Here is a 27921-nt window from a genome sequence, read left to right as displayed (position 1 = left end):
CATTAAATATCATGAACCAATGGTAACTGAGCAGTTTTGCTGGGGTAGCAGATCTTTTTTTGAAACCTGGGTTGAATAGCGGATTGGGTAGGGTCAGGCATGACATAAGATGTCTGACAAGATCGGATAAACTGATAAGATAAAAAGGGATATCTCTCGGATGTCGGAAAAAAAACTAGCCCAGCTGACGCGAGGCTGAGAGGTAAACTGAACGAGGCGCGGAAGCAGGAGGTCCAAGCTTTCAATTATTCCAAGTGCAGCGGCGACCGAAATTTGCCTGGCCAAAGGCGCATTTCTTCAGCCTTTGACGATTTTCTACGAACACTCATCTCAATCTTTCGTCTCGACGTCTTTCAACTACCATAGACTTCGAGGTTTTTCCATCTTGATGTTAAGTCGGAAAACTTGCATCCACTGCTAGAGCGCACTGCCGAATCACCCAGCAACCAGGACGTGACCTTAAACGCGCCGCGACTTCCATTTTTGGCAACTTCAAAATGAGCAACTCGATGCGTGATTTCGTTGACGGCGAGGCCGAACTTGATGACGATGAAGAAGAGGAGTCTATGGACGAAGATGGCGAGCCCGTCGCCCGTAGAAGAAACGTTGCCCCTGAGGATTCTTCTGAGGAGGAAGAGGACGATGATGATGAGGAAGAGGCTCGCAAGGTAGGCACACACATATGATTCTGCTGCTCAATAAACCACTCACACAACTGCTGCAGATTCGTGAGGGATTCATCGTTGACGAAGATGAAGAAGAAGAGGAAGGCGAAGACTCAGATGCCCAAGAGCGAGTTGTTAAGAGAAAGCACCGTGACAGGGAAGAGGAGGAACAGCTAGATGAGGACGATCTGGAGCTGATTGGAGAGCAACTCGAACGCCGAGCACCTACACAGGTACGGTTTCTAGCTGCTAGCCAACCCCCCTACCCCCCTTCCTCCTTCTTACTGACAAGCTACACAGCCAAAGTTCAAGCGATTGAAACGAGGACATCGAGACGAGGATGACCGCGGTACTGAACGACGCGGCTTGGAAGATATGTTTTCAGACGAAGACGAAGAAGCCAATGAACAACGACACTACGGTCGAGCGAATTACCGCTCCCAGGCTGACGAATTCGATGACTTTATTGAAGAGGATTTCCCTGAAGATGAGGATGAGCGAGCGCGCCAACTTGAAGATGCAGAAGTCGCGCGACCGCGTGACAAGGGTGTTGGAGGTGTTGTAGACACCGCTGGCCTTGACAAAGATGCTCTGGAGGATATGGAGGCTATATTCGGAAACGGAGAGGATTACGACTGGGCCCTGCAAATGGAGGACGAAGAGGAGGATCGGGAGCGCGAGGAGCAAGCTATTGAGCTCAAGGACGTCTTCGAGCCATCGCAGCTGAAGGAGAAGCTGCTGACTGATGAAGACAACCAAATCCGATTCACCGATGAGCCCGAGCGATTCCAGCTAGACCGGAAACCCTTCAAGCACCTGCAAATCACTGCTGAACAGTTCAAGGAAGAGGGTCGGTGGATTGCAGCTTTGATGTGGCCCAAAAAGTTACTCCAGTCAGAACTGCACAGTCCCTTCACCAAGGCTATTGGGAAGGTCTTGGAGTTCTTCGTCGTTGACGATGTTGAGGTACCGTATGTGTTCCAGCATCGTAAGGATTATTTGATCCATGCGAAAAAGACGAAGAACCCTGATCACCGAGACGACCCCGATGCTCCTGAGTACATCGTCAGTGCTGATAAACTACTCACACAAGACGATTTGTGGCGTATCCTCGAGCTGGACATCAAGTTTCGCTCGCTTATCGAGAAGCGGAATGCTTTGGAGAAAACATTTGAGAACCTCAAGTCTTCGGCAAGCATCGACGACGATGTTCTGACTGACATGACCTCCCAAGCAGCGACTATGGAGGAGCTACAGGACCTCCAGGACTACCTTCACTTCCAATACACTGCCGAGTTGAAAGACCTGTCTTCGATCAACGGAAGCAGTAACCAGATGAAGCGTCCGGGCTCAAAATCGAACCTGTTTGACCGCATTCGCAGGAGCAAAGCGGCCGGTTTTGTTCGCGCGTACGGTATCACACCGGATCGGTTTGCGCAAAACACACTTCGTGAGGGCAACAAGGTCATTGCCGACGACCCTAGTCAACTTCCTGATGACCTTGCTGATTCTCTCACCGATGAAGAGTTTCAGACAGGTGATTCAGTTATGTACGCCGCTCGACAAATGTATGCCGAGGAACTTTTCGTCAACCCTCGTATGCGTAAACATTTCAGGGTGAACTTTTACCAGATGGGCGAGATCAGCTGTCGCCGAACAGAAAAGGGATTGAAGAAGATCGACGAGTCACATCCGTTCTATGAAGTCAAGTACCTAATCAACCAAACCATCGCAGACGTCGCTCGTCAGCCGGAACTTTACCTCAAGATGATGAAGGCAGAAGAGGAAGGCCTCATCGAAGTCAAGCTGACTTTGGAGAACGAGGACGGATTTAAACGCCATCTACGCCAGGAATTTATCTCGGATAACTACAGCGAGCTCGCTGATCGTTGGAACGATGAGCGACAAAAAGTCCTCGATCTTCTTGTTCCCCGTCTTTCTAAAGTCATTGCGAAAGGCGTCAAGGAGTCACTTCGTACGGCATGTCAAGAAGAGGTGCTCAAGGCTTGCCGTGAGGAGTATTCTAAGAGGCTTGACCAGGCACCATACAAGCCAAAGGGCATGATTCTCGGAACCGTCCCTCGCATTATCACTCTTTCAAACGGTATGGGAGACCCCGCCCGCGACGCTACCTCATGGGTTTCAGTTGAGGAAGACGGCCGTGTTATCGAGCAGGGCAAGCTTGGAAACTTGGCGCGGGATGAGAATGCTCGCGCTGAGTTTGTTGATATTGTCAACAGACGTCGTCCTGACGCAATTGGTGTGAGCGGATGGTCAGCGGACACTCAAAAACTCGTTAGAGACCTGGAAAGCTTAATCAGCGATAAGGGTTTAATGGGTCCAGAGTTTGATGATCCTGAACTCGGTGAATACAGAACCGAGCCGCTAGAAGTCATCGTCGTCAATGACGAGGTTGCCCGCCTATACAAAGACAGTCCTCGAGCAGTAGCAGAGCATCCTACACTCAGTCCTCTTACAAGGTACTGTATTGCTCTGGCTCATTATATGCAGAATCCGCTGAAGGAGTATGCCGCTCTTGGCAAGGATATTGCATCGTTGGCTTTCCACCCCTGCCAAAACCTTCTGCCTCAAGAGAAGCTTCTCAAGCACCTTGAGTCAGCAATGGTTGATATGGTCAATCTTTGCGGTGTTAACATCAATGAGGCTGTGGGTGATTCATACACAGCCAACCTACTGCCTTATGTTGCAGGTCTCGGTCCTCGAAAAGCTACAAGCGTCATCAAGGCTATCAACGCCAATGGTGGAGCTGTGAGCAGCAGAGATGAGCTCGTTGGTGATCCTGATAGCGGGAAGTTGCCAGTTGTAGGCCCTCGGGTCTGGAACAACTGCGCCAGTTTTCTGTTCATTGATTACGACGCCACAAATCCTACTTCCGACCCACTTGACAATACACGTGTTCACCCAGAGGACTACGAATTGGGCCGCAAAATGGCAGCTGATGCCCTGGAGCTTGACGAAGAAGACGTTAAGGCGGAGACAGATCATAACGGTCCGGGTGCCATTGTTCGCAAGCTCTTCAAGGAGGACGAACAAGAAAAGGTCAATGAGCTTATCCTGGAGGAGTACGCTGAGCAGCTTGAGCGAAACTACAGCCAGAGAAAGCGTGCCACTCTTGAGACCATTCGAGCTGAACTTCAAGCTCCGTATGAAGAACTCCGACGGAATTTCGCAACCCTTGGTGCACTTGAGATCTTTACCATGTTCACTGGCGAGACGAAGGATACCCTGGCTCAAGGCATGATCATCCCTGTCAATGTTCGGGTTGTGAAGGATGAATTTGCAATTGTAAAACTTGATTGTGGTATCGAAGGGCGCATCGAATCGCACGATGGCCCCGATGGCGTCCGAGTCAGGGGTCTTTTGTCAAGCGGGCAGACAGTGCAGGCCAAGGTCCTTGATGTAAATTACAAGGACTTTGTTGCCAAGCTTTCGGCTCGAGATGCGGAGGTTAAGCGCCCGTATAAACGCCAACTGTATCATGGCCATGGGCAGTGGGATGAGAGACTAGAGGCAGCTGATAAGGAAGAGCTTCGGGAGAAGGATAAGACTACGGGCCGTACTCAAAGAGTCATCAAGCATCCCATGTTCAAGCCTTTCAATGGCTTGGAGGCTGAGCAATGGCTGGGCACTCAACCCGCCGGAGAGGTTATTATCCGTCCCTCATCAAAGGGTAACGACCACTTGGCTATTACCTGGAAGGTAGCCGATGGAGTTTACCAACATGTCGACGTCCTGGAACTCCAGAAGGATAACGAGTTCTCCGTTGGCAAACTACTTAGAGTGGGCGGGAAGTTTACCTATAAGGATCTCGACGAACTTATCCATGAGCATATCGAGGCCATGTCTAGAAAGGTGGACGAGATGATGCAACACGAGAAGTTTGAGAAGCGATCCAAGCCCGATCTTGGTAAGTGCTTCCGCAAAACCTTGACATTTCAAAGTGCTGAACTAACATGACCACAGAGAAATGGCTCACAACGTACATTGACGCCAATCCCAACCGATCCGCCTACGCCTTCTGCATCGATACCAAGCATCCCGGCTACTTCTGGCTATGCTTCAAGGCCAGTCGTTCCTCGCGGGTCAACTCCTGGCCGGTTCGGGTCATCCCTGGCGGTTTCGAGCTGCTGAAGCAGGCTTATCCAGATATGAGAGCACTTTGCAATGGCTTCAAGATTCGGTACCAAACTGAAATCACTAAGATGCAGAAGGGTGGTAGATAGGATTGCGCATCCGACGCACAGGGTTCCCGCCACGGGCTCACCCGTGTCTGTAGTTATTATTGAGCCCGAGGGGAGGAGAGATGGATGGGTTGATAATCAGAAAAAATCCACAACAATCGGAGGGAGATGCCGTTATCTGGCTACGAAGCGGCTAGTTGTTTATTCGGGGTTCTCCTGGGATCATCCCAGTTACGTCATGTCAGAAGGAAAGGGGGAACGAGCGGAAGATCAAGCAGCATTCATGTAAAGTATTAACTAAAAGCTCAGAGGGCTCAGGACCATAGATAAAAAAAAATTGGACTCAATCACGACGCTTGGAGATACATATGACATCTTTGGACCATATATTCTATTGGTACATGAACTCGAACAACGGATGTAGCACAGTTAAACTTGGAGAAGACCAGGAAGGTCAGAAGGCAGTTTCAGATAGGACTAGAAGTTAACTGCAGAGGAAATGAGTGATGAAGGCGGATGGATCATGACAGGCAACAACCCAACCTCCTGAGCTGGCTTATTTGGCCAGAGTCACGTAATTGAAAACGTGCAGACTAAAGTCACAAGATCAGACACACTAACAATTTAGAAAAGATGGCCAATGCAAATGGTATACTTGTTTTTCGGCTTCACATTGGACTTGGGGGAACAATAGCAAAGGAAGCTTGATCACAATCTCCAATCGTATTATGTAACAAACAGTTCTCACCAGAAGGGGATACTCCTGAACACAAATGGGGTAAGCCAAGTTTGTAAGTGAAGAAGATCTATATTTCAAACAAAAGAAATAAGATAGTCCTCCCCGTGTATACGTAGTTATTATGTCCAAAGACTATACATTATATGTAGATAATTTGACTCGTATGTATCATATGTATATTGAGGATGCCCTAGACGTCCTTAAGTGCAAGAAATCTACAGGACAAAGACGGCAATCGCACCAACAGCCATGAGGGCGAAGCTGACACCGACCTGGACGGCGCCGTTAGTGGTAACCGGCTTCGTCGTGGCCGGGCAGCCGGAGCCAGAACAAGCAGCAGAAGTGCTGTTGCCAGTGCTCTTGTTGGTGTTGTTGTTGTTGTTGTTGTTGTTGTTGGCGGTGTTACCGTTGTTGTTGGTGTTGCCGCCAGTGGGCTTGGCAGGAGTGGTGCTGATGGTGACAACCTTGGTCACAGGGGTGGTGTTACCCTTTGCGGTGGGTGTGGTAGTCTTGGGCGTGGCTGGGACGCCAGGAGTGCTGACCTTGGTGATGACCTTGGTGGTCACGCTGCCAATAGGGCAGTTGGGGACGGAAGAAGGGCACTTGGAGATGGTGTACACCTTAGTCAGGACGGTTGTCTTGGGGCCAGTGGCAGTAGCGGGCTTGGTAGTCTTCTGGGTAGAGGTGTTCTTGTTGACCTTGGTGGAAGAGTTCTTCTTGGTGGATTTGCCAGTGGCAGGAGTTGTCTTGGGCACGGCGGTGACCGGGCAGACTGTAGTGTACAGTGCAATCGTCTGAGTGACAACCTTGCCCACGGGGCAGTTGGTGACAGTCGCGGGGCATGCCGTAACAGTGGAGATCTTGGTGGTGAAAACAGTTGACGTGGTCATCTGGACACTGGAAGACGCACCAATGCCGGAGCCGGAGCCAGAGCCGGAGCCAGAGCCAGAGCCAGAGCCGGAGCCAGAAGCAGTGGAGTTGGTGGAACCAGAGTTTACGACAGAGCCGGAGCCGGAGCCAGAACCAGAACCAGAACCGGAAGCAGAGTCTGAGCTGGAAGCAGTGGAGTTGGTGGAACCAGAATTGACGATAGAACCAGAGCCAGAACCGGAGCCAGAGCTAGTTACAGTAGTGTTGGACGAGCCAGAGACAGCATCTGAGCCAGCTCCAGAGGCGGAGTTGCCGCTAGAGCTAGAGCTGGAGGAAGTAGAGTTGGTGAAGGGGGTGCTGATGACGGAGCCGGAGCCGGAGCCGGAGCTGGAGCTGGAGCTAGAGTCGGAGGAAGATCCAGAGGAAGATCCAGAGGCAGATCCAGAGGCAGATCCAGAAGAAGAGCCGGAAGAAGAGCCGGAAGAACCGATGGTGGTGGTGTTGCTGAATGGAGAGCCGGAGACAGGAGCAGTAGCGGTGGTGTTGGTAGAAACGGCGGTTGTGCTGGGCTTGCCATCCTCCTTGAAGATGCGGATATCCTTCACCTTGAAGTAGGTATCCGCAAAAGCCTGAGGGTTCTGGGCGACATAGCTGGAGCACACGGCGTGGTTTGTGGCCTTGGCGCACTGAGCATTCCAAACGTCAGCGTTTCCAGCAAGGACACCGCAGAAGTCGATGTTGATGACAAGACGCTGGTCCTTGAAGTGAGTGTCAATGTTGCAAAGGTCATTCGCAATCAGCACACTGGGAGTGCCCCAGGTGGACGTATCGGGGTTGCTGGAGTCAATGTCCGCAGGAGCAGCTCCGTAACGCCAGGCTGGGTTTCATTGTTAGTTGCTTCCCGAGCAATTACTCATGAGTCGGTAGTTTTATGCTTACAGAAGAACTTGATGTAGTCATCCGTCCACTCAACCGCGTCTAATGTTGCGTTAGATCTGATGTTCAGGATATATTGTAATTGCACTTACAAATTCCACCTTCGTTGGAGGCGTAAGGGTCGCCCGAAGTGGCCGTAGACGCACATCCTTGGTTGGTGTATTGTCCAGGAGCCGCATTATCGCAGTTGGGCGTCTCGATCTTTGCTGTCTGGCTAGCTTGGCTAAGCAGGCACTGTCCTCTCAATGCAGACTGGTCAGTGTGGACTGCAGGCTTGTTGGCAGCCTTTAGTTGTTTGTTAGTTATTGGCATCAATATCAGGAACAGCCCACTCTTACGTTATTGTTCCAGCCCTCATATATATCCAACTCCCCCTTTGTGGGCCAGGGGGAACCGTAAGACCAGCTTTTCCACATAATTAGTCCAATATTGCATTTAATGTGTTGTTGGAGTGCTTACAAAGCGGGCCAAGAGCCACAAACGGCCTTGGGCAAGTGAGAGAACCGAGCGACAATGAGGGCCTTGTTGTAGACGGTCTTGCTCTCAAGGCGCACGCTAGAACGTCCGACACCGGGGAACTGAGTGACGTTTTTGCTGTCAACGCCGAGGAAGACCTCACCGTTGTTGGTATTGATGAGGCCCAACTGCTCGGCGTCAACCTGGTTACGGTAGTTGATGTAACCCGAAGTCAGGTCGACGTCATTGTAGTTGCCGGTTCCGTATTTACTCTCAAAGAAAGTAAATTTGCTGAAGAAGTTGTTCGAATCGTAGGTGTCTTCGAGGGAGAATTTCTTGGCGGTGGCTTCGCCGGCCAGGGCCAAGGCGGCAGTGCCGATGGTAAGGAGAGAAGGAGCCATGTGGGCAGTATTAGGATTATTGAAACGAGAGTATTATTATCGCGCCTTGAAAAAAGAATGTGTTGACGAAAGATACGTCGTTGGACGAGCGAAACGGCTCTGAGAGGTTGCTGAACGGCACAGGAGTTGTCAGGAGTGCTGCGGGAAGAGGGAAGGAAAACTGCCAACTCGTGCGGACATTGTGGCCTCTTATGATTCTCCCATTCACTCACCATGAGTGCCCTGTCTCCTATCTCATCTGGCTAGCAGCTTGGCCACTTACACTTGGGAGAGGAAAGCGGCAACATCACATCAAACCAAGCTAGTGAGCGCCGGATTTCTACTTGGAGTAGCTCTCCGATGGTTCCTTAAGCGATTGCTTCGTGAATTTCGACTGGGCTTGCATGGTGGTGCAGTTGTTGGTCCCGAAGTGGAAAAGTATAAGTCAAGCAAGGCCTCCCGATGCTAGCTGTAGGCGAGGGTCCCACAACGGCGGCACGGGGCCGAGCATCGTGAGGCCCGGGCACAAGTGGGCGGGGACTTCTTGTTGGGTCGGGACCAGGTGCGGCCAAGGGGCCCCGAAATTACGAGAATGACAACGATTGACACCGATTGGAGGGTTTCCGCGAGGGCTGTCAGGAGGCTGTGGAAATATGGCAGGTTCAGACTACGTCGGTCGAGGTTCTAGCTTCAATAGGGCCTAGGGGAACCGTAGCCTCGGTACTATTCGAATCTGGTGCCAGCCGCAAGCCCACCAGAACAGCCGCACCTGATGGTGTCCCGGATACTTGAATGTTACCATGACTTTAAGCCTGCCCCTATCCCCTTTCTCATGCACTTTTCTCACGTTGCCAGGCTGATTGGTCCGGTTGGCGTGACATCTACTGTAGCCGTAACAACAGCAAGGAGGATGCAGTTTCGTGTGCCATAGTCAATATATGGAGCTGTGCTAGAAAGAGAAAGAAAGCAGAAAATTTCCCTCAGCAACAAGGAGAACTGTATCATTAATCATCGCTGAGCCCTTTCAACGCAAGGTTTTCACTTAGAACTATAGCTTGGCCGGAATCTCCATCTTCAGGCCGTGAGGTCCGTGTCAGTAATGGATTTTCTCTCTGCGAATGGAAATATTACACCGGACTTCAGGTGAGCTGAAAGGGGAAAAAAACTAAAAAAAAAAACTCTTGAAGGCTTCACCTGACAGCTATTTCGGGACAGAGGTGAAGTAGACAAGTGATTGAAGCGTCAGGACGGCTGTCATTGGCACGGTCTCAGGGCTCGGAGGCAAAAGCTTTTGTAAAACAGGTGTGCAATAAGGGAGGAGAGGATCTGATAGGTTGGCTTGCGAGAAATCAGAGATACTCGTTAGTTTGGTTCTTCCCAAACCATACCTAATTGAATTCGTTACCAAATTGGTGACTACTCATAAACCCCTGAACGCCAGAGTCAGAAGTTACCATCATGCTAGGCTTGGTATGTCATTTCTGCGTTGTCGTGTGGCGTCGAAAAAAATAAATAGTTTGAAATAGTACCTTTAGGGCCCTTCCAGGCGGGTCTCCACGCAGGCAGGTAACAAAAGTCGGCGGGGCTTTAATGCATTTGGGAGGCATTCATGCCCTGGCTTGAATGTGCCACACGTTGTAGTGTACGGAACCGATCATATGGAAGCGAGCTACCATTATCTTTAATAGACTGTGTTCAAGAACCGATGGAGGAAGGGAATACTAGTGCCCTGGCGCTAAAAAAAGGGATGTTTTTCGAAACCCGAAGCCCAGGAACATGGCTAAACACTAATACAGAGACAGTATAGAGGGGACACCCACGCATATACTACCATTCAGGAGTTCGGTTGACATTTGGCGACCTAGAAAAGTGGTTACAGGAGCTAAACCATTTGTTTGGTCAGCTTGGCAACATCAAGCTTAATGGCAGTTTTGGACGATAAAGCTGATCTGCCGGCAAACACGTGACTTTGATATGTTTCTACCAAAAGGCACTTAAGGTAGCGGTTACGAAAACTTTCTCGGCCTGTAACTATTTGTTCCTGGCGATACTATTCTCCGATTGGACTGGATACAAGGCTGTCTCCTCATTCTTTCCTGCCCATATGGATTTAACATTGGTCACACTTGCGTGGAGTTTTTGCGGACTAGCCGCGGCGCGGCGGAGGCGAGTGTGTCGTGAGAATATCTGGCCTCGATGAAGGTTAATGTGTGAATGCACAATACCTATTGGGGCTGTTTCGCTGGGTGGTCTGGCCTCTGGAGTCTAATAGCGATTAGCCTTATTCAATCAGAAGTTATTCATAATACATGGATTCTGTTCTTGAATTTCAGACAAATTTGAGAAGATTTAATAACGCGGTGTTTGTCGGCACTGCACCACCAGATCTGGGACGAACCCTTCTCTTCTACAGTGCTTCGCTGGCCCCGCGTGCGTCATCCTGGTCAAGTGATGAGGGCGTATAGTAGAAATTAGGCGACCTACAATAGAATGGTGCTTGAAGCATGGGTATCTTGGTATTGTAGAGTGCAGGAATGTCTCCTGCAGCATCATGTTTCCGGTCTGAATTTTCCGCGTTTTTCCTTCATTGCGTCAACCTTCTTTCGGTCTTCGTCGAATCTCCTCATCAAAGCTGCCTGCTCCGCCTTGCGACGCTCGCGCAGCTGGAAACGGTAGAAATCCGTCGTCTCGGATTTCTTCTTCGCCGCCTTGTCCACCATCTTCTGCCGGGCCTCTTCGGCCTCGTTTTTGCTGGCTGGCGCGGCACGGCCGCCGCGGGTGACGGTAACAAACCCATCTTCGTCTGGCTCGTTGCGCAGCCTCTTAGCCATCTCTTGCGCCTCCTTCTCTTTACGGTTGAAGACATTGAAGAAGGCGTGAACAGACTTCTGCGTTGCTGTCTTGTCGCAGCGTGACAATTGCAGGTGGGCTGAGATCCATTGCGATCCGAGCTCGGGCAGGTCTTCAGAGACGCCCTGGCCCCAAACAGGGTATTTCTTCGACTTGTTGGCCTTCTTGATAGCCTTCAGCACAAGCTCAACACTTTTGTCGTCGGCTAGCAAGACGATAGCGCTGCTGCCGCTTTTACGGAGCCTCCTCGTCCATACATCCGGAAGTTGTGCCATCTCTTCCTCTTTGGCTCGGTCCTCGGCCTCCTGCTCGTCGCGCTTGCGCTTCTTGCCGAAATTCGAGACCTTGACGGCCTGGGCCGGGTCGATGGCGGCGGCGGCTTTGCGTTCATCCTCGAATGCGATACCCTCGAAGCGGCCAGGACCTACGAGAGCCGCGAAAATTTGGCGAAAATGAGCCTCGGTGCTGTCGACGGGGACATTTTTCAAGAAGAGACTCCGGTCGTCAATCTCAGTAGGAATCTTGGGTGCATTACGTCGGACGCGAATCTCGTGAAGGGCGTTGACAGGGCAAGATGGAAGCGCTGGAATTTTGACAGGGAGTGTGACGAAGCCATCTCCCTGCGACTCGACCGGAGACATTTTGGCGGTAGTGTAGCAAAGACACGCGGTACCAAACACCAAGAATTGACTTTTCGTTGTCTGAAGGTGAATAAAGAAGCTACCAAAAATCTCATCCAGAAAAAAGATCAGCGGGGCCGGATTTTCTTATCGATAAAGTATTACATCTTGACTGGCCAGGACTTCTGGCCCGTGCTGTTAGCTTCCAGGCGCACACCTTGAAGCAACTCGGTCAAGGTCACAGCAAAACATGGTGAATCTATTTCATCCCCGGCATGTAGCAATTTCCGAATGGTTTTGACGATAGTGTCGCGATAGCACTTAGATTTATGTCGTATACTACTTATATCTCGATAGATATTCTTCCAACACCGCGACTTACACAACTCAACATCGATCCAGCTTTTTCTTCTTGAGCTAACGCTGTGCCCCTGTGATCAACCCGGCCATCCTTCAACGCGACCTTGCAAGTCCCACAGTTACCAACTTCACAACTACTCTCCATGTCCCCAAACTCCCTTTTGAGCACCTCCAAAAGCGTCTCCTCTTCACTAACCTTGATTACTATGCCGTCCCGATTCGAAACTTCCACTTCGAATGGGTCGCCTGTCGTTTCCGCGGAGAATGCCTCATAGTGAACATCGTTATCGTCAAGGCCACACTCCATCGCCGCCTTCTTCGCTTCCTCCATCATCCGCAACGGCCCGCAGACGTAGACGTGACTATTCCACTTAAGATTCTGCATTATTTCTCTGATGTTCATTCTTTCATGCTTAGAACTGTCGTATAGTCGGAGACTTTTGCCAAAAGGCTCAAGGCGCGAGTGAAACGGCAGGTCGGAGGAAGAGCGCACGGCATAATGCAGCTCAAAGTTGTAATGAACCTCGTGGTAGCCTTCGAGAAGGGCGAGAAATGCAGTAATGCCGATACCGCCGACAATGAAGACGTGGTTGCTCGACGCGCTGGCAACTTTTACGTCTGTGGTGATTCGGCCAACCTGAACTACGTCGCCAACCTTGGCTGATTCATGAAACCAGCGTGAACCCCCGCGGCTCTTATCTTCGAGAGCAATGCCGAGCTCAAATTTGTTGGGTTCGCCAGAGACGATGGAGTAGGACCGCACCAGTCCACTGGGGAGTCGGACTTTTGTATGAGCGCCTTCCATGGCAACCTCCGAGTCTGCTTGCGCGGCCACTGCTTCAAGAACAAAAGAGATGATTCGGTGCGTCTGCTTCGTCTTCTTGACTATCTTGTAGTCGCGCCACACATCTCCTTTCTCCTTGGTCGTTTTCTCTTGTATCTTCGCCTTTGCCACACGACGCTGAAATGCGCCTCGGCTTTCTTTTCCCAGTTCCTCAATCCCAGCAAGCTCTTCGTTCATTGCCAGGTCGTTTTGGTTTCTATGCAAAAACTCTTGCACCCTCTCTATGGTCCAATCTGGCCACTTACGTTCGACAAGCCTGATTTCGTCGCCAGCTTTGACAGTGCCTTCTTTAAGAACCCGGTAATACCAGCCAGTCCTACTAGTCTTGTATGTGTTCGGTGCGAAATTCTTAAGCTGAAAACGGTGATTCAACTTGAAGCATGGCTGCCGGGGCAGGCTGACCTGAAGTACGGCTTCATCGCCGACGGCAATAACATCACCAATACAGACGTTGCGCTCATTCATGTACTTGGTGACGAAGTTTTCCCCGAAGCCGCCCGGCGTAAAGCGATCTGCTGCAGCAGGAAACTCTTTCCGCCATCCAGGATAATGTGATGAACAGTCTGGGGTTACCGTCAGTGTTGTCTTCCGTCGGTGCATAAAAGTATTACTCACACCCGTGAATTGCTTTGTCTACACCACCATGAAATGTTGGGTCATGTTCGTCATCCTCGAGTCCAAGAAATGACACACGAATGGGCCCATCCCGCAAGCTCTTATCTATGCCTGATTCAATCTCCAAACCTGGCATTTTTTTCATAGTGCTTGTCCGGACCTCCAATAGAGTGTCCTTGGTGAATGGTGCCCAGAGATCAACATCTTGCGAGTCGTCCATGATGCGAATTGAGATCGGAAAGCAGTTGGATTGGGTGTGGCATGCAATTCGAAAACACAAGGGCTTTCACGGAATGTAACAAATTGGTGGTGAAGGATTGAAGTTTGGACCTAACTTGTGTCCTGCACAAGAACATCGAAAGCAGCCTGTCAGCATACCATGTGGGACCCCATCCGCACGTGGCAATTCGAGCTGCGACCTGGCAGGATTCGCTTTCTCAAAACTTCATTGTTAGAGTAATTGCGGGGTTATAACTTAACGAGCCCAGCGAGAGACTCGGCATCTGTATAGCTGAGGCGGGTGCTGGTTTCAAATCCCGATGAGCTTTTGGTATCCTCAACACAAAACCAAAAAAAGAAGGAAACTATTACCCACGAAGGATGGGGTCACTATCTGTGCCGCGAGCTGGTACACATAAGACAGGGCAACAGAAGTCCACACGTCCAATGTCAACAGCGCGGCCTATGTTAGGGCTTTCTCCTCTTTGGTTCTGTAGAGTTCTTAGCCTGGCGCGTATAGTTTTTCAATACAAGTTTTGGTTTCTGGCCGCAGTAGCATGCAACCGATGCAAAACTGTGCTACTATGTAGCCGAGCCACAGAAAGTTCTAGTTTCCGAGAAGACACTGTGCTCACATCTCATGTGACGAGTTCGTGCTCTGTGTTGTATGCAGAAAGGCAGCTTCCTAAAGAGGATTGGGCTGTCTGGCTATCAACCTACCTAAGTCTAAGTGATTGCCCCACAGCGGCGGCCGGACCACCGTGCGGAGCCTCGGTCCCGATGGGGGTTCATATTTGCAAGGCGGTAAGTAACAATTTTGACCTCATGTAATAATCAGGCTCTGCCAGCAAGATACAATTTGAGAGATCAATTTACATAATCATAATCACACGGGTGAGCGAACATATAGCTAATAGTTCTCAGGCTGTTCGACAAATGTGTGGTTAGATAACGCAGCTAGTTGGATACTCTATGTATTGAAATTTGAGTCTAGAGGTCGAATGAACGAAGGGAGCTGTCGAGATTGCATGTTTTGGCAGGCACTCGTCAAAGACTTGCCAGGCGCATTTGATACCAACGAAATCATAGTTGAGAATGGGCAATACTCATCACTATGACATTTTCGTGCTTTCCCGAAACATACAACCCTAGGCCTAGCTGGTCCACTTCGTTATTCGGTCGAAATGCTCCAAAGAGTACATTGCTGTTTGTAGAGGTACCACTGGCTTCCCGTACATTTAAGCCTGTGGCATTCGACGATGGTATCTATACTTGCCTTGAATCTAATTAGCATGTCAGAAAATAAAAATCAGGGTTTCCAGCTCAAAGTCGTTCTATCTAATTGGGCACTAACTCAGATACCAGATCTATAGACGTTTTGCACACTGCTGCCCGAGCCCGCTGAAATTCCACACCATTAGTCTCGAACGAACGAAACTGCAACCTCTGCCACGTAGATACGAATTCGAGCGACGCTCGGCTCGGCTCCCTGACTGGAGCTAACAAGGGCACGCTGAGCTTGTACGCCTCCTTTCAATGGCGCATGACTGCAATAGAGAATACAAGGAAGTGCGTTTTGGTACAATGCTTCCATTAATCCCGTGGTCCCAACGTAATTCGGTGTAATGTGAGTAGCAATAGGTCTAGGTAGTACTAATGAAATGGGATCGAGACAACTTCCGAGGCATCTTCTCATCAAAGGCGCTTCAGGTTCAGTCGGCAAGCAGAAAGCCCAGAGATTTAGATAGCTGGGCGGAAGGATGACCATGAAGGAGCAATAATGACCTGGTTAGGGAGTGCGATGTGTGGAGACCGGGGAAGAGCCTCAATGTTTCTGACATGGATGAAATGCCTGAGCACGCAGATGGCCTCCCAACAAAAGCGACACAGTAACACTAGTGGGTTGTGAGGAAGGTAGAAGAGCCTGAACGCAGAGAGGCCTACCGGCTTACCGCGGATAGGCTTTTGATGAGCCTCAATTTCACGGCGAAGACTATTTTCATTGGTTAGACATACATTTGCCCCACAAATAGGCATGGGTAGCCCAGCACAAGCACAAGACAAGCGTGTGGAGATCAAAGTGCTAAGACGTTGATTACTTTGCAGTAATATAATCCCGATCACACAGCCTGCTTGTCGTGCTTGTGTAATTTAGACACTGGCAAATGTCTAGCGTGAAGTAGAAGGAATTGGAGCAGAGCCTCAGTTGCCTGCATTCTGCCCGCCAAGCCCCTGATCACACCCTGATGTTTTCAACTAGCTTGCAGCTAGCCAGCCCCGCATTAGTTTTCAGCAGCCTTGAAATACGAAGTACCCATACGCACCTATTGTTGCGCCGCTTGCGTCTTTGCAAGTGCGGCTCTGCTTGTCGGTTGGGCGCTTCTAACCCATGGGTTGTGGGTTTGTTTGTTCAGGGGAACAGCTCAGCTTGCAGGCCATTCTCTTCCCATGTCGACAGCCCGATCGATATCGCTTGTATATTATCGCACCACACACCATGGTGTAATGGCATGCTCAATCATTTGGCCGATGGTAGTAAAACACTATGTTGCAGGAGACCAGGCTGTGCCTTGAGTAATGTCTCATTTGCTTTAAGCCAAGAGGATCATGCCCGTATCTCCCCAAAAGTGGCACTCTTTATACATATCCACCTTTTCCTGGTATCCGATTCTCCAATCACCCACGAGGCTCTGGGACAAAGCGGCTCTGCGAGAAAGGAGATGCCCTACCTTCTTCTCCCTTTACCCGCAGTATAAAACATCTGTCGGCATACCCTCATGCACTTCAGCATGCATACCGTTTTGGCTGCCTTGCCGGATTCGAGTCGCCTTGCACCGGAATCCTTCCCACCCCTACAGCACAGCAACACCTGACCAGTCTTTTTTTTTCTTCTTTTTTCTTACAGTTCCTTTGTTCTATGTTTCTGTCGGGTGTGAACTGCGACCAGTTACATCTTCTAATCTTATTCTGTCAATAAACTTGGTCGGATGATCGCCGAAAGGAACTGCGGCAGTCGTCAATTTCGCAAGAATGCAACGACTGCCCATAGAGATCATGACTTATATTGCCAACTCTTTAGATTTGCATGACATTTTCAATTTAGGTACAACATGTCGCCAGTTCCTGTATCTCACCACAAATGAGGACATATGCAGAACGGCACTTGAGGTGAACAAGAAAGACCCCGACCTGAGTATACTGTGCTGACCTATTGGCTTAGGCTCATGCTTCATACTCAGCTGAGCTCCAAGCCGCATGTTCAACCAGACAATATGCCCGCTGCTTGCGCCGACTAGTGAAAATTCGAGACGCTATCGCCACAGCCTCGCCCTACACTGCAGCGCTTGTAGCCTGCGCCGATGACTTTATTTACTGCAACGGCATGCTATGCTATACCGATGGTTATGAGTCGCTCCGCCTCCTCGACCTACATAGGTCCGCTGCTGCAGAAGTTGTTATCGATACACGCGCTTTGCTCCAGTCCGTCCCAGAAGAAAACCTTGGGCAAAGCAAATATAAGTTTCGGCCAGTATACTACGCCAATGGGATTGTATCTTGCGTCTATATTCCTCCAAAAATCGAAGGCCGTAGTCGGCTTGTCGTAGTGGATGTGGAAAATAAAGAACTTCTGACTTGTTATCGTCTCGAGTCATCCCACAAGCTATTCGTACGTAATAACCAGCACTATCTCTACTATGGAACTCATTCTACGACGGGCGATGATGGCTTTAAAAGATGGGCTTTGAAACAGTTCAATATTCGAGACAGGCAATGGGGGGCTAGTCGCTTAGATCTTGAACATCTGGTTGGCTCCGATATGGGGGCTACCGTCTGTTTTGAAATAATCGACGATTATTTTTACGCTCTGTCTAGTTTGACAAGCTTCGAGGTTTATGAGACTGACTGGACTTCACACTACTATGGCTTCCGTCTTCCACTCGGGAGCTTACATTCACGAGACATGCAGACGACGTCGAAGCACAGTATGTGGCGTCGTCAACATGAAGAGGGTCCCATCGACGACAGATGGAGCACACTAAATCTCGAAAAGAATGCAGCAAATGGAAGGCTTATGGTTGTGGAATGCCGACGAGAATGGCTTGTCGACGATTCCTCGAGTACGCGAACTAGTTATCGAACGGAACTCAAATTTCTCAATAAAGACGAAGTTGTTGATGCCACTTCGGACTTTGAAAGTGAGTTGGATGATATGGAGCCCTCGTTAGACCCTGATTGCCTAGCGACCAGGCTATCTCCAACGAAGCACCGACGCGATCCACTGCAGGTCCATAGAGGTGATAGTGGTTCAACCGTCCCAGCAATCACTCTTACCCACTGCTTTATGCGTTCCTATCAACAGTCTTGCGAAACATTCATTGACCTAGTCAATGAACCTGCAGCTACAGATTTGATGACTCAGAGGCCACAGCTCCGGTCAATATCCCGACCTCGCCTAGCTGGGCCTTCTGGGCGTCGAGAGCACCTACCTGATGACCAGAACCAGGGAAACAGTCAGCCTCATGGCACTAACAAAACCTTTTGGTGGCTACCGGAAACTGATGGAAACCAGCGCAACGAGCACCTCGATATACTAGACAACATCCTTAACCCTATGGGCAAAAACCACTACGGTAGCATCTCGGGGGTAATGGACGACCGCTCCATGGTCTACGCTGTTGGACAGCAGAGTTCTCCTAGCAAACGTCCCCTAGTTTTCATCTCGTTCGACCCTGCTATCAGGCTTGAGGGACTTAGATCCTGGCCTGGCGGACCAACAGCATCCTTCAGTAAAGCAAAACACTTCCCTGGGGAATCGAAAAAGATAGGCCCCTATCCCACCCCGCAGTCCATGTCGCCCTCAGCACCAGCCTCGAGAAACCGCTCTTTCAGTGAGGGGTGCGTCCCTGAACCAGTACAACAAACAACAGAACCCGAACCTGAGGCTCTGGTTTGGGGAAGGGTAACCTCAGCGACGTACCTGGAAACCCTACGTACTATTGGGACGCCTATTGGATTTAATTTTGCATATTGCGGAGACCGTTGGGGGGGCCTTGCCGGTGTTGCTGATCAGACAGCCGACGGTTGCGTTCTCGACATATGGTCAGAAGGTCTAGACACTCCAACCGCACTTACCACGGGGCCAGCCCTTACCCCAGCAGCTTCGATCGGGCTGCCAAAGCGAGAGTGCTAGCCCCTGAAAAGTACCGTACTTCTCCGGCAGCCTCATCCCCAACGTTCAACATGAGAAGGGCGTGGACAGAGGGACGCACGGAAACATGGGTGGCCTTGAGTTTCTGCACATCTCCTCACTAGTCGATGCAGGCAACTTGGCTTGACACCATTCGGTGGTGCTGCCCAGTTTCTTCGCACATTCGTTGTGACAGGGGGGATGAGGTTGCCTTATTTTCAGACATTGATACTGCCCCCGCTCGAAGGTGTGGTTCGCATGATACTGTTCGCTTTGCCTTAGTCTTCAGACTACTTGTCTTACATAGTACCCCGGCTCAGATGAAGGGATTGCTGCATTAAGCGAGTAACCGCGTACCCCCCTGGCCAAATCTATCATCGTTTGTCTTAGAGATCTTAGAGATGGACATTCTCTCGCCTTTAATCGTTGGGGGCGGTGCAGACTAAAGCGGGAGCCGGTCAGAACCCCTTGGGATCAATTGATGGGGGCCCGGGGGTCAAATGCCGCCATCCTGTGAAGGGCTTTCGGTCACATGAAGGCCGACGAACAGAAACCGCCTCAAACTGGCAAAATGCATCAAATTGCCCAGAGCCTGCTTGCAGCGGGCAGTGTCGGGTGTAAAGGAAAATGCGGGCGTTATGTCAGGATGCACCATTACTGGAAGGATGCACATGGAGGCATCAAAACCTTTGCATGTCGTGATGCTGTCACGAACACCCGATGACACCTAGCCAGGGGTTAGTTAGCCTTGGCCTGAAGCCATCAGGGAGGGGAGCTCGCAAAACATCAGTCTCGCATATGCATCTCGACTGGGTTTTTGATAAACTACCTGCAGCGCCATGCAGGGAATAATACTCGTCCTCGTACGGAGCTTCTGCAGTCCTCCCACTTCTAGACATTGTTCATGGTACGCATGCACACCGGGGGGGCATCTCTCCTGGTTCCACGTGCCGCAGCAAGACAAAAAACAAACCAAGTAACTGCATACTTTACTCATAGAAACATTTCATAAATAGTCTTTGAGAAAGAAAAGAGAGTTGTGATCAAGAATAAAGTGTGAAAAAAGGAGGTATGATCAGTAGCCTTCCCCCCCGCACCGTTCCCTTCCCGTTGCATGTTACCGTGCCGCCTTACACCAAAACCTCTCACGGGTGAGGCTCCTGAATTTGCGTCACGCGTGCTCACAAGACTCCACTCCTCCATCATTCGGAATTTCATTCATCTAGAGACTCTCCTTACGACACATCCCCCCTTTTCCTCCCTCACGTAGTTTCGCTCAAGTTTTCCAGCTCGAAATGACGGGCAGTCCCTTCTGCATACGCCGAAGACCCCAAATACAAGTTATTTCGCGCTCCCTTTAATGTCCTAACCGTCGTTTATTAATGTGCCTTTGGCGGCACGTGTGTATTCGGGCGATGTCAAGAAATCTCGATCATGAGTGGTGAATGGGAGTCTCATTAACTGTTCAGCTTAACGTAATTGCCTGCAAAGAACTCGTCAATCTTTAATCTAGACAACATAAGATATCCATGTAAGTAAGGGAGAAAACTTACCAGGGAATTGACCAGTCTTTCCGTTCAGTCTACCAGTCCACCACTCATTCTCATTCTTAGTGCGGCTGACAATGTCAATAACATCGCCAGTCCGGAAGCTCAAGTCACCCTCTGCTTGCGCAGCGTAATCGTACAGAGCAGTGACGGTTTCGGAGGCAGGAGCGCCACTGAGTCGACTGGGCTTAGGTTTCGGTGGAGGGGGCTTCGCTTTCGCGGCGGCAATAGCGGCGAGACCAGGACTGGCGGTTCCGTTGGTGGCAGGAGGGGAGTACGGCGGAGGTGGGTGGGCCTCACCGGCTTCTGCCTGCTTGTTGTAGCCGCCAAACTTCGAGGTTGTTGTTGTTGTGGATGCCGCAGATGACGAGGGACCAGCGGTGATCAGCGCAGGGGGCTTGTTTCCCTCGAGTGCGGGACGGCTGCCGTACTTTATCGGTGGGCGCTTCTGGCCGGTCGTCTTAAACTTCACGATGGTCAACTTCTCAGCCTGCTCCTGGATGTCACCACGTTTCTTGTGAAACGCTTCTAATACGTCGAGAGTCAGGTCGAAGTAACCGATATCGCAGTGCTGCATCTTCTCGTGCAACGTGTAGAAGATGTTGAGCTGCATATAGTAGAAGGACTGGAAGAGCGGTCGAATAAACTCCTGCTCGAGGGCAAAGAGGCGGGGCAGTTCTTCCTTGAGGAGGTCATTGAAGTAGTTGAACTCCTGGGTCGCCTGCTCCACGTCATTCTCAGCCTTCCACAGCGCCTTCTCATCCTTGGCGCTTCGCTCTTTCTTATCCTGCAGCTTCTTGAGGGTCTGGCGATGGCGGTCGTAGTCAAGTTTCTTGTGCTCGCGCTTCAAAGCTGTCTTACGGATGACCTTGACAACATCAAGCAGCTCGTTCGCAGGACGAATCACTCTGCTTTCGATCATCTCGAGCTCGGGCGCAAGTGTCTCCTGCAGGTCCTTGACAATGGCCTCATACTCCTCGCAAGCGCGGATCCCGTCGGGATTACCTTGGACTTCTAAGCTCATGGGATCGGACATGCGACCGGATATGGGCTTGTAAAGCTCGCTCATAGCCTTGCTAAACTCAATCTGGTGGCTAAGCATGCCGTTGATGGCTTCGAAGTATTTCTTGGACTCATCGTGTAATCGCTTCGTTTCGGTCTCAAGCTCCTGGAACCTGCGCTCGGAATCGATGTAAACGGGATCCTTGGTATGCTCGCCGATGTTGAAGCGGGCCTTGATTTGTTGCGGCGCCTGTAGGGTGAAAGAACCACAAGGTTCAAAAGTCAGCAAAATTACTGTCCCCTTCACGTCACGGGGGCGGAAGGGACGGAAAGACCCCTCATTTTATGGAAACACACATACCCGAATGACGCTTTTCTGAAAACCCCGGAAGCTCATGACGGGGTGGAATTGAAGTGGTGATGTATCGGATTAGGGAGGAGGAAAGTTGTGCCAATGGCGGGTGTCGGCGGTGGTATCGTGGGATAAGGTTATGACGAGGGTGTCCGCTGTTTGAGGGTATTCCACGTCCAACCTTATGAGGAGTGGGCTTTCGCAACCTGATTGTCGCTGGTGACGACGTAGGCGTGGCTGTGTCCGTCAGCTCCTGCGCAAGGCCGCTTGGCTGTGGCGCATGGGGGTGCCGAAAGGCAGGAGCTAAGGCACCTGACTGGGGTCCTGAAGGAGCTTCGGGACCGGTAAGTGCCTGAGTGGGATCAACTGCAGCGAAGTACTCAAGGCTGGTAACAATGACAGACGGTCGCCCAAACTTGGAGTTCAAATATATCGGAGAGACCGGGTGAAGGAAAAGAAGAAAAATGAGCCGCTGCGCGAATACAATACAAAGAGATTTAGGATGCCTCGCCGTATGCGAAGCGTCACCGCGGGAAATTATTCAATGCAAAGTGAGAAACCAAGTGGGATGCAGTTGTTGCGGCGCACTCTGTACCTTGCTGCAGTTACTACAGGTACTTTGCCCTACAGTGTTTTGGTCTGTCGCGGTAGAAAAATTAAAGACGACCCCGAGAGTCCGTCTCCAAGACCTAACGGCCCAATGAAATCCTGTTTCCAGCGCCCAATTCAGACAGGCTCACCCTTGGAGGCCTGTCTGTGTACGTTAGGTTTAGGTAATCCTTCTGAGGTAGGGCAGTTTTGGTATCCGTGTTGCCGTACCGTACCATCCTTCTGGTTACCCACCCTGCCACCGTGCTCGGCATCTTTCTGAGGAGCATGGCCCCCCTTTGGGCTTTCGCTCGCTTTCTTTGGAAGGTTTACCTGACAGTATCTGAATACGACTGCTGAGGGGGCCCACACTGGGGAACGTCATCCATTAGGTGGGGTCTATTTTTTGGCCAATCACAACGTCGATGTTTATCCCCGACCCCCGAGGCGGTACCCCGACCCGATGGGAATTTGTCAAAATTTCATAGCGAAAGTGGCAGCTCCTCTTCTAAAAAACCTCCCTCTCTTTTTTTTCTCTCTCTTCTTCTTCCTTCCCCCGAAGCTTGATTCTCCCTACTTCCCTACGCCATCTCCATCAACCTCATCATGGCTAGTATCACATCTTCCGCTTTGAGGCAAGCTGGTCGCCTGTGTCGACACACAACAGCGACCGCTGCCCCTTCGCGAGGCATTTCCTCGTTGTCAAGGGTGGCAACAGCTTCAGCCCAGAGATTATCTCAGCAGCGCAGATACGTGTCGGAAACGAAGCGTGATCATGCACAGGTCAATGTCGAGACCGCTATCAAGCTCGACAAGAAGGACTTCATCGATGTTGTCCCTCAATCTCCCGATTCCTCAAATGTCATGGTTAGCCCCATGGCTGAGGTCCTGAAGCAAGTTACCACGATGGAAGACGGCCAAAGGCCCATCTATCTCGACATGCAAGCCACAACACCCGTGGACCCTCGCGTCCTTGACTCTATGCTTCCCTTCTACACTGGTATCTACGGCAATCCGCACTCGAGAACACATGCGTACGGATGGGAGAGTGAGGAGGCGGTTGAGACAGCCCGATCGCACATTGCGAAGCTCATCGGTGCCGACTCTAAAGAGATCATCTTTACGAGCGGTGCTACGGAGAGCAACAACATGAGCATCAAGGGTGTCGCGAGATTTTTTGGCAGATCTGGAAAGAAGAAGCACATTGTAACAACCCAAACTGAACACAAGTGCGTTCTTGACAGCTGCCGGCATCTCCAAGATGAGGGTTTCGAAGTCACATATCTCCCTGTGAAGAGTTCTGGCTTGATTGACATGGAAGAACTGGCAGCTGCCATTCGCCCTGATACTGCTCTCGTTAGTATCATGTCCGTGAACAACGAGATTGGAGTTATCCAGCCCTTGGAACAGATTGGAAAGCTTTGTCGGGAGAGGAAGACTTTCTTCCATACCGACGCTGCCCAAGCCGTTGGCAAGATCCCACTGGACGTCAATGCCATGAACATTGACTTGATGTCTATCTCATCTCACAAAATCTATGGCCCTAAGGGCATTGGAGCTTGCTATGTCCGCCGTCGCCCCAGAGTCAGGCTCGACCCTATCATCAGTGGCGGTGGGCAGGAGAGAGGATTACGAAGCGGCACTCTTGCCCCGCCTCTAATTGCTGGCTTTGGCGAAGCGTGCCGCATCGCGCATGAGGAGATGGAGGTACGTTTGAAAAAAAATTTCCTATTCTACAGTCCCATTTTTCTCTATCCCAAACAGTTTGGATGATGATTCGCTTTACACATGCATGGCTTTCTGAATGTCCCGTGACAAGGACGTCCGTGTTGATTCACAGCAACCTATCTGACCCTACATTTTAAACCTTATTGTTTGCATCGTTGTTTGCAAAACAGTGGCTGACAATTACGACAGTACGACTCCAAGCGTATCAAGGCGCTTTCCGACCGGCTTCTCAACGGTCTTTTGTCTTTGGAGCATACCACACAAAATGGCGATCCCGAGCATTTCTACCCCGGTTGCGTCAATGTTTCGTTCGCCTATGTCGAGGGCGAGTCCTTGCTTATGGCTTTGAAAGATATTGCGCTATCGTCTGGCAGTGCTTGTACATCAGCTTCACTAGAACCCAGCTATGTCCTCCGCGCCTTGGGCAACAGTGATGAAAGCGCCCACAGCAGTATTCGTTTCGGAATCGGTCGCTTTACGACTGAGCAGGAGATTGATTACGTGCTGAAGGCGGTCAAGGAGAGAGTTGACTTTTTACGTGAGCTCAGTCCCCTTTGGGAACTTGTACAGGAAGGTGTCGACCTCAACACCATTCAATGGAGCCAGCATTAAGAGACGGACTCATGCACTTTACGAACAACGTGCACTTACTCTCCGCTCTAAGTTCGGAGGCTGGCCAGTACTACAGTTGGACTGGACAGACCATCACCCCACGCCGCATCCCTCCAACCTGGGATTGCCTGTATTAAAACCACATTTGAGATACCTAAACAGCTAGCCTTTCGTTTTTGTGCTCAGGGATATTGGAGTTAGGATTGGGGCGAATCAACAAAGTCAGATGTTTGGCCGGAACGTTCACTGGCCGGCAGGAGTCAAACTGGGTGGCACTCAACGAATCTGGCCTGTACACTACCATAGCTACCTAGACGTCATGAACAGCAACTGGGATGCCCTTTGGACAATAAGTCCATTGAGATGATTGATTGAAACTGTTACGTTCCATTTAAGCAGTGAATAACCGACAAAAGGACCATTCCAGCTTGACAGATGAATCCGTAGCCCCAGTTCTGCAAATTCGACGAGCTTGCCATGGTAATCCTGCAGTCTATTGGTACTTGAGAGTGGTTCGAAATAACATGTGCCAGGCAGCTCGTGTGATGGAACGGTACCTAAGTTATTGGGCCATGATTTTGTTTGATGGCTTGATTGCCCGGAAATCATATTGCCAAGGCAGAAGAAGGCGCATCATCGGCCCCTACCCCAACGGACAACAAGCTTGCAGTGAGTTTTCGTGATTGCAGCACTGCATTACGTCTTTGGTGGGCTCACATGGCCATCGCAACACGTCTCAGTTTTTGGCAAGGTATGGAAAGGGTTCGGGAAGAGGGAAGAATTGTGTTGCTGGAGGTGAGGAAGGGCTGAAAGTGCGCCATGACATCATGCAAGGCCCGAAACATGCAGAGCTGCCCCTCCTTACGCTTCCCCTCCACACCAGGCCTTTCCAGATGCACATGCATCTAGTACAGCCTCCCCGGATATGACATCACACTTTCCATGGTGCCAGGCAAAGGCGATCGTGATTGCCAAAATAATCAGATTCACATGTTGCTTGTCTGAGGATTTTCAGGAGTTGGGACCCTGAAGATCCAAGGATAAATACCGTTTCTTCCCCGGCTCTGTCATTTTTTTTCTGGCACATCACAACAACATCAACTCTTCGCAGCCCCAAGAATACACGGAAAACCTATACCATTAACCACTTTTTTCTGAAATCAAACTTCCACCTTAGTCATCATGTCTGCCAACAACAACAACACTTCCACCCTCAAGTCCTACATCGATTCTGCCACCGGCGCTGCCCAGAATCTGGTCGGCTCCCTCACTGGCAACGCCAGTGACCAAAATCAGGGAGAGGCCAAGCAGCACAAGGCCGAGGCCGAGCATGATGCTTCTCACGCTACTGCTAAGCTCCCCGGTTTCACTGCTACCGCCTCCGGCGTGACCAAGGACGACCCCAACCGCTCTGGCGGCGCCTGGAACCAGACCGTCGGCTCTGCTAAGGAGACTGTCGGAGGACTTGTTGGTTCCGAGGTAAGCACCCAATGCGATGATGCACCAATTGACAGCCATTTGACAAAATTCCGTAGAATCTGAAGCAGCAAGGTCGCCAGCAGAACCTTGAGGGTCAGCAACAGGAGGCCAAGGGCCAGCTCAACGACTACACTTCCGGCATTGGAAACCGCCTTCAGGGGACTGTCGGTGGCGCTGTCGCAGGCCTGACTGGTGACAAGGCTGGCCAGGAACATTACCAGAATCTTCATGACACAGGAAAGACCCAGCAGCGCGGTGCTGAGCATGATATCCAGAAGCAAGCCGAGGCGAGACAGTAAAGGATACACACACACTTAACTCAATGGTTGTTAGTAACGGTTGGCGAGTGCGAGGCGCACGACGGAGTTTGATACCCCTGCACATGAGAATGATTATGATCCAATAGCCCTAGAAGTAGGAAGAAACTAAATCGTCCCTCTTCACTGCTTGGTTGTTACAATTTTATCAATCTGGTGATTAATTAATTATGTTGTCGCCCTGCAGACGTGTAGGAGCAGGTCTCCAGGCATAATGTCGATGGCGTCCTAATTGGGCAAGTGGGTTGGTGCGGACTGTTCAGTGTCCCCGCTGAAATGGAACCCCACGTTGCCTGTAATGTGAGTGAGGAGAACCCGGCAAACAATCCAGGATAAGGCCCCTCATTGATGCGCTGGAGTTATCCTCAAGCCAACATTGTGGTGATCGCGGTAACAAGGGCTGGCCCCTAAGGTTTTGGCTAACATTCTGCACCTAGCGGTGATCAAAATGAAGCTAAATCTCACCCGCTGACCTCGGGTTGCAGCGGCGCACAAAAGTCTTTACGCTGGAATATGCAGGTTGACATAGCTGGCTTACCGCAAACGTTTGGATGGCAGATGCAGGTGCTGACATACTGTCAGGTACCTGGAACTAACAGCAAGGCACTGAGTGGGCTGGAAAGAGCCGAGCAAATTGCCTGTCGACTGTACAGCTCAGATGATTTTTTCTCGCTGCGCGCATCCTCTCTCTTCATCGTGGTTTTAACCAACAGATCGCATGGCCAACCCGCCCTCATCATGCCGTTACGTTGACCACCCTCCAGCAATAATTTCGCCTTCCTAGCACGGTCAACCTCTCGTCTTCGCGCACCGCCGGATGATATGCCGGGTTCCAGGTTTCCAGCCCTCCCCTTAACTTCGAGTTTTGTCCCACTACTGAAGAAGCAACCCCTCACCCGAAGTTTCTCCCTCACCTGAAGACACCCCGTCTCAAATACTATATTGGTATGCATCTCAGTGGATACGGTTCGCTGCCCACAGAACGCAAACACCGCAAAAAAGGGCCGCGATAACGGTACTACTGCTAGTCACACGTTCAGCCCTCTTCCCAGGAAGAGGGTCGGCCCCGTCGGATCGTGTCTCGAGCCACGTTGGGGCCACAGTGAAGCCATACTGGATACAGAAGTTGGCCGTGGTCTGTCCAGTGACAGCTGACTCTCCATCATGTAGGTGCAGGGGATTGCGCCAACCGTGAGAGCGTCGCATCCACGTCTACGAACGGTACCCGTCTGGAGGGACCTCGGTGCCATTCATTGGCTAATGCCGCCTAGTGGCTGCATGTCGTGAGAAGAGATGCAAGGGAGTCCTCAGCGAAGAGGGGCAAGAAGAAGCAAGAAAGAGGAGGCATTATG

The 27921-nt window shown here is 50.7% G+C and overlaps 7 protein-coding genes across 7 annotated transcripts; 4 read left to right on the top strand and 3 right to left on the bottom strand.

Annotated features, from left to right (window-relative positions):
- Nucleotides 1-497: 497 nt before the first annotated feature.
- On the top strand, nt 498-4909 carry CTRU02_200413 (transcription elongation factor spt6; the record flags this gene model as incomplete). Its single annotated transcript, XM_036718419.1, has 4 exons — nt 498-668; nt 725-898; nt 966-4593; nt 4650-4909. 4 exons carry the CDS (start codon nt 498-500, stop codon nt 4907-4909), a joined length of 4233 nt encoding a protein of 1410 aa, XP_036589419.1.
- Nucleotides 4910-5821: 912 nt separating this feature from the next.
- CTRU02_200412 (beta-1,3-endoglucanase) lies at nt 5822-8269 on the bottom strand (the record flags this gene model as incomplete). Its single annotated transcript, XM_036718418.2, has 5 exons — nt 5822-7353; nt 7416-7454; nt 7505-7697; nt 7751-7817; nt 7872-8269. 5 exons carry the CDS (start codon nt 8267-8269, stop codon nt 5822-5824), a joined length of 2229 nt encoding a protein of 742 aa, XP_036589418.2.
- A 2528-nt stretch (nt 8270-10797) lies between these two features.
- Nucleotides 10798-13757, bottom strand: CTRU02_200411 (vanillate o-demethylase; the record flags this gene model as incomplete). Its single annotated transcript, XM_070203685.1, has 3 exons — nt 10798-11799; nt 12275-13485; nt 13538-13757. The coding sequence occupies 3 exons, from the start codon at nt 13755-13757 to the stop codon at nt 10798-10800; spliced, it is 2433 nt and encodes an 810-aa protein (XP_070062267.1).
- Nucleotides 13758-16786: 3029 nt separating this feature from the next.
- On the top strand, nt 16787-18947 carry CTRU02_200410 (F-box domain-containing protein; the record flags this gene model as incomplete). The annotated part of the gene is made up of 2 exons (XM_036718416.1): nt 16787-16924; nt 16977-18947. 2 exons carry the CDS (start codon nt 16787-16789, stop codon nt 18945-18947), a joined length of 2109 nt encoding a protein of 702 aa, XP_036589416.1.
- Nucleotides 18948-20401: 1454 nt separating this feature from the next.
- On the bottom strand, nt 20402-21890 carry CTRU02_200409 (bar adaptor protein; the record flags this gene model as incomplete). The annotated part of the gene is made up of 3 exons (XM_036718415.1): nt 20402-20427; nt 20498-21743; nt 21855-21890. The coding sequence occupies 3 exons, from the start codon at nt 21888-21890 to the stop codon at nt 20402-20404; spliced, it is 1308 nt and encodes a 435-aa protein (XP_036589415.1).
- A 1149-nt stretch (nt 21891-23039) lies between these two features.
- Nucleotides 23040-24773, top strand: CTRU02_200408 (cysteine desulfurase; the record flags this gene model as incomplete). Its single annotated transcript, XM_036718414.1, has 2 exons — nt 23040-24140; nt 24351-24773. The coding sequence occupies 2 exons, from the start codon at nt 23040-23042 to the stop codon at nt 24771-24773; spliced, it is 1524 nt and encodes a 507-aa protein (XP_036589414.1).
- Nucleotides 24774-25955: 1182 nt separating this feature from the next.
- CTRU02_200407 (mismatched base pair and cruciform dna recognition) lies at nt 25956-26551 on the top strand (the record flags this gene model as incomplete). Its single annotated transcript, XM_036718413.1, has 2 exons — nt 25956-26252; nt 26309-26551. 2 exons carry the CDS (start codon nt 25956-25958, stop codon nt 26549-26551), a joined length of 540 nt encoding a protein of 179 aa, XP_036589413.1.
- Nucleotides 26552-27921: the final 1370 nt, after the last annotated feature.

This window comes from Colletotrichum truncatum (genome assembly GCF_014235925.2).
Source record: "Colletotrichum truncatum strain CMES1059 chromosome Unknown Contig_0001, whole genome shotgun sequence".
NCBI lineage: Eukaryota > Fungi > Ascomycota > Sordariomycetes > Glomerellales > Glomerellaceae > Colletotrichum > Colletotrichum truncatum.
Note: the sequence above shows the minus strand (reverse complement) of the source record. Positions and strands in the feature narration are given on the sequence as shown.